Raw genomic sequence first — 17,321 nt, 5'->3', positions numbered from 1 at the left:
TAATTAGCTTCCGATACATTTTTTTCGATTTTAGGCCTGTCGAGGTACATAATACATCCAACTTTCCTTGTAAAGATACATAATTAATTAACTTTTGATACATTTTTTTCAGCTTTGGATCTATCGAGATACATAATTAATTTCCCGATACATGTACTAAAGATACATAATTAGTTGAGATTTTTGTAATTACTTTGTAAGGATGGGAATTTATATGCATATGGTACGTTAAGTGTATATTTATGTTATGAAATTTGTAACGAAATTTGTTTTGTTTTTCCGGGCGGGGGTGGGGTTTCTATTTGGTGTCCGATATGCATATTTGGGCTTGACTAAGTTCGGATTCGCATATTACACGACTTATTTTAGGGACCACGCTCTCACTGGAGTTCTTTTTCCTTGGCTTGAATCCAAAAACTCTAGTTAACGGTGCAAAATTCCAACTATTCCATCACAACTCATATATTAGTGTGAAATTCATTATTAGTTTGTCGCTAATTAAATAGTCATACCTAACATGATTTTTAAATAATCTATCGTTAAATAAGACTAGAGACGATTGTCTGTCTAATTCATGTTTATTTTGTTACCTTTGAGTTGTTAATAGTACAATCAAACTTTTCTATAGCAATCGTCTTTCATATTATATTATATTATATATTTTCTATAGCAGCCAAAAAATATTCGGGCAATAAAAAAGTTGAAAGATTTTTTAAGGAAAATCTTTCTTTTAAGGAAAAGCAATTTAATGAGAGATTGCGTAACGGCTAAAATGGCAATTCTTTTACTTTTTCCTAAATCTCATGATATAATTGATTGATTTATTATTCTTATAAAAGGGGAAAAAACAGAATCTTCAAAAGGGATAATGATGACATGCTCTATCTTGGCACTAATATCCTTGAAATTGTCATAAACTTGTAAACTTGTTAAAGGGAATTATTCTTGGTAAAGGTATCAAATGAGTGGATTGAATTAAATTTAAATATATTAATGAGCTGAGAAGAGTTAATAAATAATGGGAAAAAAATATAAAAATTTTAACAGTTTAAAGTTTAATTACAGAAAATTCTCACATTTTACATAATTACTGAATCTCAATTTTGAATTTATTGAGATAAATAATTAGCTTTTGATATATCCAACGAAAATATATTTTTTCCTTTGTAAAGATATATAATAAGCTCACAATACATTTTTTGATTTTGAATTTGCTGAGATACATAATTCATCCAACTAAGATACATTTTTTCATTTGTAAAGATACATAATTAGTTCTCGATATATTTTTTTCGATTTTGAGTCTGTCGAGATACATATTTAGCTCTCGATACAATCAACGATGATGCATAATTAGTTGAAATTTTTATAATTACATTGTGAGGGTGTAAATTTGTGTATATATAATAAGTTAAAGGTGTATGTTAAATTATTTTTTCATAAATAATCCGTCTATAAGTTATTTGGACTAAAACAGGCTAAACATATGATCGTGACTCAACAACCCACCCCTCTGGAACCCCTCTTACTAAATTTTAAATTCTTCGTCTATTTTCTTAGAATTTGTGTTGTGTGCCCAATAAATTTCGTTTACTTATAATTGTATATAACATATCAAATAAAAAAAAAAAAAATTTTAAAATAATTTAGACAAAATTTTTCGCTGGTCAATCTGACTGCATATCAACTCAATTTTAATTAGGAGTATTTTAGTCCATTTTTCTCGCTTTTAGTGTTTGATTAAGCGAGGGTCTTAGCGCACCGAGATCTTTAGTTTTTGTCGATAGCGGGAGCATCATTGCATCGGGTTATCCTATTTAGAAAGCGTTTCTTCTCGGTTACATCTTAAGTGGCAGTTAAATATTAACAGGCGATCCAAACGCTTGTTAGGATCGAAATAATCAAGTCTCTTATGAAAACTAACAAAACAAAATTCGAAATACGCCAAATAAAAAGAAAAACGAGAAATATATCAAAAGAGACACAATAATTTAACTTGATTCGATCAATCGGGCTAACTTTTACGTTGATCCTAGTTTAACTTTTGAATACAAATGGCTTCATTGATTCCTCATCTGGCCCAATATCACTAAAACAGTGGGCTTTTGTAATCATTTGAAAGTTTTGGGCCATCAATTATAGCCTGCGTAGTTCGAGTGTATACCAAAAGAAAGTAATCAAATAAATTTTAAAAAATTATATGGTGTACTAAAACTTTCGTTACGAGCAGGGTTTAAGGAATAGTCGGACTATAAAAGTGTATTATACGCAACTTTTATATTTCTGCTAGAGGTTATTTTCATGACTCAAACTTATAACCTACAGGTAAAGTAATTAAATAAAAGGAAAAGATTATGTATACTAGACTTTCCACTATTAGGTTCTGGTGAAGCGTTACGTACAACTCATTCTTAACCAAGGTGAGGTTTCATATTAGAGTTCCACTGGGTATAAAGTCGTCTTTGTGCGCATTACTCCTAACGTGAAGATTCCTCAACGTGAAAATAAATTTAATCGGCTCTCGATACGAATAACAAACACCATGTGAGAAATTAACTTTAAAAAAAAAAAAAAATAGCTCAAGTTGATCAATAGCTAAGCTACATATTCAACAAAGCATGACTCTTTATATTCTCTTGAATGTTTTAAAATAAGGAAAAATGCTACAATACCCAAAATACTATTCTTTAAATATTGAGTCTTAATATATATTAAAAAAAAAAAATCTTAGTAGCAAATTGAGGTACAAATAATTGATAATTTGACAGGTACAACAAACACATATTCAACTTGTATGAAGTTCAAAGATAAAGTGGTTTAAATCAAAGACGAATTCGTTCTCGAGAACTGAAGTAAGATATCTGTATTTCAATAATTCAACTATCTTATTCAAATATTGATAGGATGCAAAGAATTTTTTTGAATGTCAACATTTGAGACTATGTACAAAGTGGAAGCAAAAATATTGTTAAAATGACTTTTTTTTTATCCGTCGAATTTTTTTATAATAGCTTGATGAGTTGAATCAATGTAGATTACGTTTTACCTTCTATTTTCAGCTCGGTTGAGAGTGAGCTTTCTGATGGCCTATTCCTTACCTCTCCTGTCTCCTCACTCGAGATATCTGAGATAGCTTTATAAACTGATATTAACATATATTATTGGACAACTCTTATCAACTTAGTTCAATAAATTACCAAAAAAAATACTCAAAATTTGATTTTAAACATTAAATTTGTTTGAGAATCTGCTTCCCTATCAATAATGTAGCTATTAATTACGGCATAATCACTCATGAGTCGTGATCTAATTTGTATCTACCCACCCTTTAGTAATATTTTATAAGTAAATGGAGTAGTATTATATTACAATAATTAAACCTGTCATGTCTTAATTAGGTTGTTTAGACGACTTATCAATTTTAATTACATGGCATTAATTGCTTTTATTCTACTCTATCCTTAAGAAGCGTCGAGAAATCTTCTAACTCCCATTAGCATGTATCGAGTAACTCAATCCTTCAAAGTTAGATAAATAAAAAGAAATTGCCTAATATTTTTATTTTTGTTATTAATTAAATCTCTACTAACTTCACGAGACATCTGTTGCCTCCCACCGGTAGGAATCCAATAAATAACTCGGTCCATAGTATTTGGGCGGATGCGACTTTCGGTGGATGCTAGTCCATAGTATAGGAATGCGTTCAGAGTCCAATCTGATTTTGGATGAAACTTGTCCGGCGACCCTCCGGTGGGCTGTAGAGTGGATCTGGGTGGTTCCACAGGGCTGTTGGGGTCGTTATTTTGCAAGTCACACGGGCAAAACGACACGAAAGATCTATTTTTTGCGACTTTCGGTGGGTGTCAGCCCATGATTTGGGGGGTATACCTGGGGTCCGGGCCTGGTTTTAGGCAAAAATCGCCGACGGCCCCTCGGCGGGCTGTGAAGTGGACCTGGGTGGTTCGGCGGGTCGTTGGGGCCATGTTGCAAGTAAAACGGGCGAAACGGCGCAAACAATTCATTTTTTACGACTTTTGGCGAGTGTTAACCCATGATTCGGGGGTGGGCCTGAACTCAATTTCGGGCGAAAATCGCGCAGCAGCCCCCCAACGGACTGTATAGCGAATTTGGGTGGTTCGCCGACGCCGTTGAGGCCAAACGACCGTTTTCGCTTTTGTTGAGGATGAAAATGAGAACTAGCTCATAATTCTCAATACATTTCATTGATTACCAGGCCGCATTTCCAAATATTCATTGTATATTAATTTAAACTCACTGTAATAATCATAAACTTTAAATTTTAAATTCGTTTCGAATGCCAATTACAATCAAATTCTATGATACTACCCACCAAAGAATTTTAAATCTTTTAATGTGCAAGTACTGTCTCTTTCATATGGACGGCAACAAAGATGAATAAAACAAAACTATTTTTATTAACTAATATTATTGTCTTCAAACATTATTGTCAAGCAAATACGAAACGATATACTTATGTCAAATAAAATATTAGCAAAATTCATTAAAATGTAAGTGGTTGTCAATTTGATAGGCACTGCAAACAAATATACATGAAAGCATTCACTTTTCATTGACTCCTTTTCCACACAATAATTATTATTATTATTATTATTATTAATTTCTCTTCTTTTTTAAGGTTATGTTGATTTCATCATTGAAGAAAATCACTGTTACGTGATTTAGAGGTCACAAAGTCAAGCTGCAATAAATTTTTCTGATTCAATATTTTTTTTCAAATTTTATGCATAATTAAAATTTAATGTATTGAGTTATTTTTTGATTAATTTAATGCATCGAGCTGTTTTTCAATTTGTGGTCATAGTGGACCACTCACCGTCCATCACTTCATTTTTAGTTGGACGGAGATTTAATTTTTTTTTTCTTATTGCTACCAATTACTATATATTATCATTATCATCTCACTAGATGTTTATCATTTGTGAAATTCTTATGAGATACTAGGCGTTTGATTATAAAATTTGAGAATTTAAATCTTTCACTTACAAAAAAGAATTTATATTTGATTTGAAGAGATTATTCGTACCACATGAAGCAATTATATTAAAGAATATCTACTAGGAGTATTTATTAGTGGAGTTTTGTAAAATTTCGAATATGTATGTGAAAGAAGAACATGTAATTGTAAGTATTTAATAATAAAATAAACATGAAAATATGTGATTTGTTAAGGCGGTATCTTAAATATTTTAATATCTTATTTATGAATTATAATTTGTTTATTTGATAAGATCGTATAAGAGTTTAGAAAGTTTTAATAATTTTTTTCATAAATTGTGAGGATTTTACGTTTATAATAAGGAAAAAGAAACTTAAGAAAGCTAAATCGTATGTTCAAACAAAATTTCAACTTCAAATCAACATAATTTTAGATCATGATTCGAAATTATGTCCAAACGGTCCTCAATAGTTAATCAATTGTTTAAAATAAGCATTATTTAGGGAGTCGCCTTTGTAAAGGAGTAATTTGCCTCTAAATGTGGAATTTTTCGACATAAAGCTGAATTTAATCGAACTTCAATACGAATATTAGACACCAAATTTAAAAAAAAATAAAATCAATTCATGGTTTAAAATAAGCATTATTTTCACGTGTTGTCATACTCATTAAAGTCTACTTAATTTTCTACTTTTTAATCGTCACATGTTACATGCTTAGTAACTTTAATTACATATTTTATTGTTTAATCCTTTTTCTTCCAACTTCTTTTCACACTAGGCAAATTAAAGGGAGTGTTTATGTTCTCCATTTTACCAAATTGTTGGTTAATTATAGTGTAAAATAATTTGAAAGAAAAAAACATCAAAAATGAAAATTTAAATATTATTCTAGTCTTAATATATCCTTACAAATTATTTGTTCTTTGCACTATATTATTATCGAGTACATAGAAAAGCCTGCATGCAAGCCTGTAAACTTTAGTTATGCCTTATTAAACTCTTCATTTTCTTCTCTCATCGTTGCTCTCATGTGAGATTCGGCTAAAATAGAATATGCACTTTATCCTAAAAAACTCGTTAATTTAAGAATCTAGCTATCGATCAGTCTTACTTAACCCGACCTCGTAAAAAGCATCACATTTTAATTCCCTTATTAGATTAGTACACTTTGGAATAAGTCAAAATATATAGGAAGAGATTAGAATGATGATTCATGGAGATGTGGCACTTATTACAAGAAAGTAATGTCTAAAATCTAAATGGATCAAACACAATAAGCAATAATATATGTAACAAAAAATTTCATGGTCCGTCAATGGAATTGCTTTGCAATGTGACTATTTGTTGATATATATATATTTTTTGGTTTTCACCAGGCTGGTGTCTGGTATCAGCATTAGAATCTCGACTAATTTGAATCGCGTATTGGAGGGCCTATTCTAAGGTTGACGCTTCCAACAGAATTTTCTCCATAAACAAGACTTTAACAGTTTAACTCGAAATATTTGGTTAAGAATGGAGTAATTCCACCGACCCATCACAAATTGCTTTGCAAGTTGACCAGTTGTTGATATATTTTTTTTTGTTTCCACCCGGACGTATCTGGTACTAGCATTGGAGTCTCGACTAATTCGGATCGCGTACTGGAGGGCCTATTCTAAGGTTGACGCTTTCAACAGAATTTTCTCCCTATACGGAGCTTAAACTCGAAATATCTGGTTAAGAATGGAGTAATCATACCGATCCATCGCAACCCATATTGGTACTAGTTGCTTGCTATCACGTTATATTAAAAAATTTATGCAATACAAATCTTACCACGTAGGTCGAGTTTTTAATTATAAATATTACGTTTGGAGATGAAAAGTACACGTTGATGGGGCTACTACTTTTAAATTTTGTTATTCAAAATTTACTCATATGATTAATTTAAATTTGAGTTGGATAAATCATCACGTCAAACTTTATAAGTAGCGAGTTTCGATAATATATAGTAATATTTAGAAATTCGTTAAAAAGTAGTCACTTTGAAAGTGAAATTCTAAGATAATATCATGAATGCCGTTATTCGTACTTAAACAAGTGAAAAATCAAGAACAGGAATCGATCAGAAATCGAATATCATATCATTATCATGATTTCATCCATGGAGTTCCTCTTTTTAAGTTCGAAATCCATGATATTTCCAAGAATTTCAACTTAAAAGTACAATCGAATAATTTAAACTCGATATCTCTAATTAAGAACGAAGTTCTTATGATTTAAATCGACACTTTTAATTAAGAACGGAGAGATCACATTGATCTAAGGTCCTAATTTTAACCAAATCCATATATTCTACCAACCAAATTAAACATTTATAAAATCTTTTTCCTTAATATGGACGCCAACAAAGATATGATAATTATGTAAAATAAAAACTATTGTTATTGAGTAATTAATTAGTCAAATTTAGGCATTGTCAACAACATACGAAAATGATTAATCTCTGTCTAATAAACCAAAACTTATTAGGAAATTAAATAAAGATCCAAATGATTGGCAACCTGACAGACAATTGTAACCCCATATAAAAGCAAGAACAACTAAGCAATAATTATTTAATTTATTAACAATCTACTATTTCATCCCCCACAAAAACAAAAAAAAACACGTCTTTGATTGACTTTTTTGTTATATATTTTATTTTCTTAAGGATTTTGTGGCTAATTTTAATTGATTTATAATCATACTAATTAGTACAAAACAATTTATTTATAGTCACTGTGATTACTCTAGATATGTTTGTTTTTTATTTTACCTTAGTGTTTAGCCAATTTTCTAGCTAGGAAGCCAAACAAATTGTAACGAAAGAAATAATTTACCTTGATCAGAGAAAAAAAAAATCTTTACGTAAATAAAGCCACTGACTACACAGTTTATAAGTTATATCGATCAAAATATAAACCTTGTAAATATATTTCATGTTGCTACAAGCAATATACTTAGAAATCAAACCCAAAAATAGGGTTAATTAGGGTTATGATTAAGGTCAGGTCGATAGTTTATGTTAAGCTTTGAATTATTATTATTATTATCACGTGGAATAAGATGTCCACGTCATATTTTATTGGCCTAGTTTTAATAGGGTGACTTTTGAAGTGATATAAGCAGAGTTAATTGACCTTTTTGTTAAATTAAAAACATGATTATTTCAAAAAAATTGTGATGGTCAATTAATAAATATTAATCGAATAATGTTTTCGACAAAATTGCTAATTAACATGTTCTATAAAAATATATTAATCATGGAACAACAAATCTCATTCGCTCGGGAAAAAGCATGATGGAAAATAGATTCTTTTTGAAGTATTAAAAATCTTCTTAACTTTTTTGTGTGATAAAAAACACTGTTATTTTTTTCTTTTCTCATTGATTCAATCAAACGGTCTTTGAATTTAGCGTAAAAATAACTTTGTAAATCTTCCTTTGGATCATACATTTGGTAAATATAGTTCCCTCCCAACAATTAGAGTTAGAACATGGATCTTCTCCCCAAAATAATGTAGGAAAATACGTCATTCTCCTCAATGTATTCTCCATCCATTATAGTGAAATTCTTTTGTCTCTGCCCGTAGTTTTTCCGCAAGAGTTTTCACGTAAATCTGTGTGTTCATCTTGTTTTTCTTTTGCTTATGGTATTGCTTATTCTGTCTGATTATAACAGTTTCTTTAGGCGGACCCAGAATTTAAGAGTCGTGAATGCTCGGGAGGTTCAAACACACATATTAACACTCAAAGTTTTAAGGTTCCACCTGAAAATCAAAGCATCCGGCTATCTTCTTGATTTCATATGTGTTTTTTTCCATCTTATACCATTTCTTATATAATTATACCTATTCTGTGTCAGATTTAACGAATGCTAGAATAACACACTTTTTAACCTAGATCCGCCCCTACTAGCTACTCATCAAAAGTGGCAAAGCTTTTATCTCCCATGATATTTTAATTTCGTGAAATAGTATTCATGTCAAAACTGATCAAGTAAAAGTAAATGAACGAAGTAGATAATCTTCTAAAATTGGTCAAAATTGACCCAACAAGTTTAACGAGTGAATGTGAAAGGGTAAAGAGAAGATTAGTCAAGTTCAAATTAATTGGTTGGAATTCAAATTTCGAAGAATCCAGGAAGGACAATAATAATTTTCAAAAAGAATTTAGTTATTGACTTCTAGTTAAATATAAATTAAATTAATGGTTTAATTAACATATATAAAATATCATTTTCACGTGTACACATTGAAGTTTAATCTTTTACATTACTACAACTATTTTACGTGATGCAATTTTGTTACTTTTGCATACTTCCAAGTGCTAATTAAATTGATAGGTTTAACATATATATAAACAAATTATTTTCTTTATGTTATAACAAAAAACAAAGAAATTAAACAACAACGAATTATGTATCTTAACATAATAAAAATATCGTTGAACTTGTTATCAAAGATTCATCCCAAATCAAACTTTGAGTCTCTCAGAATCAAAATTTTAACTCACAAATTACATACTATTTCCCTTGACTTATACCACGTCTGTTATGTTTAGGTTTATTTTCTTTAAATGGGTTCGATCGGTGTACAAGGATGACCCATGATTCAAACTCAATATTTCAGCAATTTCAAACAAAATTTTTAAAAAGTACTTAAATAACTTTAAAATTGCTCTGAATAAGGATGGTATGATTTAAAATTTGAACATTATAAGTTATGAATTAACCAACTAATTTATATTTGGCATAATATATAAATGTGTCATTTAATTCGGTCTCAGCTGGTATTTATGTCCTCCAACTTTGAATGTTCATAAGTAGGTTAAACTTGTATAAGGTTAGATTGAACAAGTACATACACACATCCTATATGACATAATACACGTATAACATTGTACGCCCACATAGAATGCTACCTAGAATGCATATGAAAACATCGTTGAACTTGTTATCAAAGAATCACCCAAATCGAACTTTGAGTTTCTCAGAATACTATTTCCCTCAACTTAACCCACATCTTCCATTTTTAGGTTTATTTTCGTTAAGTTGGTTCGATCGGTGCACATGGACGACCCATGATCCCAACTCAATATTTCAACAATTTCAAACAAGATAAAAAAAAAACTTAAATAATTCTAGAATCTAAAAAAGGATGGTACGATTTAAAATTTAAACATTATATTATGAATTAAATAATTAATTTATATTTTACATAATACATAAATATATCATTTAATTTAATTTATTTATGTCCTTCAACTTTGAAGTTAAACGCACAAATTTATGATGTTTGACATTGACATAGAATAAGAGCTAGATTAGTTATAAAGATTAATAATTATTTTAAGAATTTATTCCAACTTGCAATGTTGTTACACAAACCAATCATTTCTTAAGAAGACTTGTCAACTTTCCAAAAATTTGATTCCAATACAATTTTAAATGCTTTTTTATAGCCACTACTTAATTAAGAATAACCACGAAAATTCTTGTACTTTTCCTTTTTCTGTCTTAGTCATAAGATTGTGATACAACAAAAGTGCATTATATATTTTTCACTTCTAGAGATAAGTACCAATTAAATAATTGTTAATCTAGTCATCAAGAAAAACAAAAAAGAGGCCCACCTTGTATAAGTCTAAGTTGCCATTTGAGAAAAAAGTACCTAGCTAGTGTCAAATCATTTCTAAAATTTTCTTGAATAATTTCCAAATAGTATCATAATCAATTTTCAGTATGCAAATAAATGGAAAAACTTGTTTTGCAAATGAATTCTTCAAAATATTTAGTTCCACAATCAATTATAATTAATAGATCTATTCGAGGAAGGTCTAATTCCGCGCTCTTTTAACAGCTTAGAACTTAGTACGGATCAAGAAAAAAATGAGCCAAAGATTAATGAAATATTTTGAGATTATTAAAAGATTTAACCATTTGCAATTCGATCTCGTAATATGATCAACAGTAGATTAGAGTTTATGATCTGCTTCATCGATAAATTATATTGCGTGTGTCGAATTTCAATAATCTCTTTATTTATTTACTTTTTTTTTTTTTTTGATTTCTTAGTCAAAATCTTGGTTTTGCTAATGAATTATTCAAAATATTTAATTTCACAACTAATTCAAAATCTATTTATTTGAGGAAGGTCCAATTTTGCGCTCTCCTAATAGCTTAGAACTCAGCACGGGTTACGAAAAAAATGAGCCAAAGATTAATTTATAGTATTTTGAGATTTGAAAAATCACACATTAATGATTGTCGTTTGGTTTGAAAAATGTTATTCGGGAATAATTAATATCGGAATTAGTTATCCCATTATGTTTATGATATAACTTATCCCATCAGTCATTACTATGGTGTAAATGGTGGGATAAATAATTTCGATCCGGGACTAACTAATACTTCATACCAAACATGAAATAAAATAGTCCTTCATTTCAGACTATTTATCTCTTATACCTCACACCAAATGACTCCTTAAGAAATAGGGATTAAAAGATTTAATCATTTATAATTCGACCTCGTAATATGAGCAATAGTAAATTAGAGTTCATACGGATACGGATATTCCTTGTCATTCTAATCTTGACATAGTTCCAACAGGCATATTCTTTAACTCTCCTATAGTGTATATAGTATATTCTTTCCATCTTCCTACTAGAATAGATATTCTAACAACAAACTACCTAGCTTAGCTAGTTGGCAGCTCCGCATCGTGAACTGCATCGGAAAGATGATCCCCTTCATCGATAAATTATATTATGTCTGTGGAATTTCATTAATCTCTTTATTTATATATATATATTTTTTATTTTTTTGATTTCTTAGTTAAAATCTTAGATTTGCTAATGAATTAAGAAAGAGGTAACTTAGTATATATATACACACAATCTTTTAGCAATAAATTTAACATTGAGTTATCAATAAGTCACACATTGATACAGCTAGCATCTTTATATTGCACAAGCAAGAAAATGATTGACTATAGTCTATAGTTCATTAATTAGGCAATCTAACAAGAAAAAAAAAACCTTGTAATATACTCATTTCATTTAAGTTCCTTTTTCTTTTCTTCTCTTTAAATAATTGTTCACTATAATTTAAATTTTTTGAGTTTCTATTACAATACACCCTTGTAATTTCTTGTTATTCGACGTATGTTAAGATCTTATTTATTATTTCTCGTAGCTATTAGATTTTGCTGCTGTTTTTTGTCTCCTATATTTTTATTAAGTTTTTTTCCTAAATTATTTCTTTTCTTGAGGCGGTGGGGTATCTAAAACTGCCTATCTACCTCTCTCCTCTGAGGTAGTAATAACACTATACCAAAAATAATTTTTAGCGGTAATTAATTAATGAAAATAGCTTAATTGATGCTAAATATATTTTTTAAGAGGCATTTATTTGTGACAATTACATTTTAGTACTCTTTTAAATGTTCCTAAGCAGAAGCGAATCTAAAATTTAAAATTTGCGGGTTCCGCGTTAATAAAAAATAATAGAGAAAATGCATTATTTTCACCTTGAGCTATAAACGAAATTGCTGAGACACCCTCCAATTTAAAGGGGGATCCTATTACCCCTGAACTAATTAAAATCGTATTTTTGGCAACCTTAAGGCCTACGTGGCAAACTGCGTGAATCAACATACTGAAGGTCCATGCAGGCACGCGTATGTGCCGCGTAGTCACTTAAGGTCGTCAAAAATACGATTTTAATTAGTCTAGGAGGTAATAGGACCCCCTTTAAGTTGAGGTGTGTCTCAAAAAAATTGTTTATAGTTCAGGGTGGAAACAGTACATTTACCGAAAATAAAATCAATTGTAACTAAAGATATTTGAAGTCATAATCAAGAGGTCAACAAAACTTTAACAAATCACTTTGCTCCACTAAACAAATAATATAATTTATTTATGGATTTTCAATTTATAATTTTTTATATATTTACTAGATTTCTCAATATAAAAACAAGACTCACACAAAAGTTACTGGATTCTCGAGAACCCCACCCAACCCCGCCCTTGTTCCTAAGCCAATAATTGCATTAGATCCAATGACAATTAACTAATATCGATAAAAACTACATCACTCTTTGTTAAAATACAGATTTATTACCACTAAAATCTGTTTTTATTATAGTGTAAAGCCCGCACACTCTCTATCCTCTTAGACCCTCCACCCCATCCCAATGTGAAATTATATTAGATATGTTGTTGTGTTAAGTTTCTATTAAAATTTTCAATACGATAATAATTGAGTTTTATAATTAAATATTTTAATATATACAAAAAAAAACTTTAACAAAAATTAATGAATTCCCGCAAAACCCACCCACAAGTTGTTGAATCCACCCCATATTTATCCAAAACTAGAAGATAAGAAAACTTACTTATCTTGTTCGAGATTTTTCTTAAACTTATTGCTAAGGATTGCAGCACACCACAAAATCAATTTTGGTGCAAATTGTGACCACAAAATAAAGCTTGAAAATAGAAGTATTCTAGAAAAGATTTATTAAAATAAATCTCACAAGCAATAAATTGTACAACAAAGTTTTGATATTCCTATGGCTATTATTGTCAATGGACCACACCACAAAAATTAACCCTTTTTTTTTTAATTGGTGCTGACTCATTAATGACCAAAACTCTATTAATGGCGGAACCAAGATTTTCACTATGAGGGTTCGTAAGTAAATATAAAAATTAATCGAAGGGGGTTTAACATTTAATATATATACATAAAAAATAATTTTAATCGTGCATATATAACATAATTTTCCTTCGAAGAGGGTTCGGATGAGATCCGCCACTGAACTCTATGATTTCTCATTATTTCTTGGAATCTCTTCACCCCACCTCACCCCACCCCCTCCTATCTAATCCTTTTTTTTTTTTAATTATTCGATATTCAAAATTTATTTATTGACTAATTAAGATTCACGTTAAATAAATTTATGAAAAGAATACAATAACATATCCAGGGTATTCCCACCAAGTTGGGTCCAGAGAGTGTAAAGTATACGCATTTCATATCACTACCTTTGATGAAATAGAGAGATTGTTTTCTATAGATCCCAACTCAGTATAAATAACAAATATAACAAACAAAAAATATAGAAGCAAATAATATCAAGGGATGTTATGTTACACCACTAAATAGTAAAGAAAACAAGACACATATCAAGTAATATTAGAAACTAGCAATACGAAATCATAGACAACACTAAAATACTATGAATAAGAGGCTACAAGGCACTACCGATACGCATACAAACAGAACACTCTTTTATACTATTATGAACGTACACTTACTTACTATCCCTCTATCTTAATCTACGTCCACCATATCTTCCTATCAAGGATCACATTCTCTGTAAGGTGTAACAAATATAAAATTATATTACTCCGCGTATAGTCAAAATTAGCTATACCATAATCATAATATTATTTTTATATCATTCTTTATATAAGATGACATCTTGAAATTAGATTAGATATAAAAATGAGAGAAAATACCCTTCTCCCAAACTCATCCACTATAAATCTAAAGTTGAAATGAAAACAAAAGCTTATTCTTATAAAATACCAATACATTTAACTTTTAATTGAATGAATCAAACATCGACAAATAAATACATACATACATATATATATATACCATAAGTAATTTTGTTGCGATTATAATTGTAATTTAATCTGATTATCTTACCAAACAATCCTTGTAGTAGTATATAAAACTTCTCTTTTCAAAATGATTTTCATTTTTTAATACTTAAACTCGAGATATTTGGATAAACGTAAAAGGATATCAGTCATTTGCAACGTTAATTAAATTTTATTTTTTTCATACTTAAACTCGAGACATTTTCATAAAGGTGGAGGTAGGATTGGGCATAAATTAACAAAATTCGAATTACCGAATCGAATAAAAAATTCTGGTAATTAGTATTCAATAATTCGGTATGGTATTTGGAAGTAAAATTTCAACATTTTGGTATTCAATATATATATATATATGTCTAACCCAACCCAATAGGCAATATTATTAGTCATTCCAAAAAATCTCTTGGACCTTGATAATATAGTAAAAAGTAGTAAAAAGAATACTATAAATAAGGTTTGTATTAAATATACTCTTTGAAGTTTAAACGTAGATTTGTACATTTCCAATTTTAATATGATATTACCAAATATCGTATCAAATTGAAGTTTAATTTATCGATTACTGAACTATCAAACTGATGTTTATAAATATGGTACGTGATATTTATGACCAAATTAGTGAATTTAAATTTTAAAAATACCGAACAAGGCACGAAGATATCGATCATCCACCGCGTCAATCTAATCTCATAATTTTTTGGTGCTCCTAAAGTTTTTGCAATTTTCTTACGTGTAACAAACATTTTCTATTCCTTTATCCAATTATTTTCCTCCACATCATTTTCAACAACCATAATTAAAATTATTTTATTATCCCCTAACCTCCATTCTCCACCATTATATACCCCCTCTCTTCCCCTTTTCCAAACCCCTCAAATTCTCATTTTCTTCAACCAAAAAGGAAAAAAATTATTCCAACCAAAAATATCAAAAAATACTATTTTATTTTTCTTTTATTGTTGTTCTTCGTTATGGATTTTCCTGAGATTAATATAATTAGTGATTTTGAAGTTGGAGTTAAATGTTTACATAATCCTTCATTAGTTCCTCGATTTTTTTCATTAGAAAAAATCCCACAAGCTTATAATATTTGGAAATATGGTGCTTTATTTATCGCAATTTTAGCTACATTTAGCAGCTTAATTCGTAGAATTAAGCTATTATTTATCTACATTCGTAGAATTAAACCTTCAGCTGAACCCCTGCTGCAGTATTTAGGGGAAGATTACGACTTATCTGACGATGATGAAGGCGATGAACTTGTTGATCAATGTTCCACATCGGAATGGTTGTCAGAAGAACCTGACAACGATGATGATTTCGAGGATCTAGTTGTGTCTGGTTCGAGTTATTATTTCAGAGAGAAAGGAGAAAATGGTCATTTGAGATCTCGACATCGGAGAAGCAGCTTAGAAAAGTTCACCTGGCAATGCATCAATGGAAACAATGTTGTTAAACTATGGGATAGTTTAGCTTTAGGATTAGATTATGAATATGATGACTTATCGAAAAGTGTTGTTACTTTATGGGATATGAATCAGGAGGAGAAAATCGGAAACTTATTTAGTTCGTCGAAATGTGAAGATCTTAATGTTGCAATGTCGTCGCCGGGGGTTATCGTGTCATCGGAGTTTCAGAATAACAACAACAACAACAACAACGTTTGTGGAGTGTTTGGTGCGTTCGATACGAGGATGAGAAATCGGTCGTCGGTAGTATCAGCTAATTGGTCTGCTGGGAAAGTCATCGGAGTTGATGACTCCGGGACCGGGAATGTCTATATGAGGCATAAAGATGACGGAGTTTTAACGGTGGGAGATATGAGAAACGTTAAGTCGCCGTTAGAGTTAACGGAGATTGACGGCGATGACACGTGGTGGGATGCGGATGCCGTTATTGTTGAGGAGAAGTTTGACGGTTCAAAAAATTGAATAAGTCAAAAAGGGTAAAATCGTCATTTGACTCAGTAATCTAGAAAGGGTAGAATCGTCAGTGAACAACTGAGTTCTTTTTTTCTTTTTAATCTCTGTATATAATTATTTGCAACAATAATTATTGGTAATTAATTATGATAAATTAATGTTTGGTCTAGCTTTATTTTTCTTTTTCTACATTTAATTTATTTTTATTGTCGGTCTATTGAAAACATCCTCGCGTACCCTCTGTTCCTTTTCGGACTTCGCTATGTAGTACTACATATATTATTATTATTGTTGTGACATTTAATTTGTTTGTCTCCTTATGAATAATTTAATTATTGCAAATTAAATGTTGATTTTTTAATATTTGGTTGCTTAGTTGGTGATTCTACCAAAATTATTTAATTAATTAGATAAGAAATCCTTTTGTCATAATTAAATATGTGTAGACAGCTCAGCTAGTTTAAGTAGTCAAGTTTAATCACAATTTTATTACTTTGAAGTATACAAATACGTTTTACGTGTCAATTCACGTGAGTATATCATATAGATATAAGTTTAAGTAGACACGTGAGTATATCATATAGATATAAGTTTAAGTATCTATTTGTACGATTTGTTATGACTTTTGAGCATCTTTCACGATGTATATACATGCAATTTACGTGTCAATTCGTGTGAGATTATCACGTGTGAGATTATCATGTAGATTGTAAGTTTAAG

At 29.9% G+C, this 17,321-nt stretch overlaps 1 protein-coding gene across 1 annotated transcript; it reads left to right on the top strand.

Moving 5' to 3' along the window:
- Positions 1–15,650: 15,650 nt before the first annotated feature.
- On the top strand, positions 15,651–16,610 carry LOC107848353. The gene has a single exon (XM_016693111.2). It carries the CDS (start codon positions 15,651–15,653, stop codon positions 16,608–16,610), a length of 960 nt encoding a protein of 319 aa, XP_016548597.1.
- The last annotated feature ends 711 nt before the right edge of the window (positions 16,611–17,321 follow it).

Source organism: Capsicum annuum, chromosome 11, assembly GCF_002878395.1.
Source record: "Capsicum annuum cultivar UCD-10X-F1 chromosome 11, UCD10Xv1.1, whole genome shotgun sequence".
In the NCBI taxonomy this organism is placed as follows: Eukaryota; Viridiplantae; Streptophyta; class Magnoliopsida; order Solanales; family Solanaceae; genus Capsicum; species Capsicum annuum.
Note: the sequence above shows the minus strand (reverse complement) of the source record. Positions and strands in the feature narration are given on the sequence as shown.

What these genes read in the sequence shown, in the direction of transcription:
- LOC107848353 (XM_016693111.2), top strand. Translation starts at nt 15,651, where the DNA reads ATGGATTTTCCTGAGATTAATATAATTAGTGATTTTGAAGTTGGAGTT.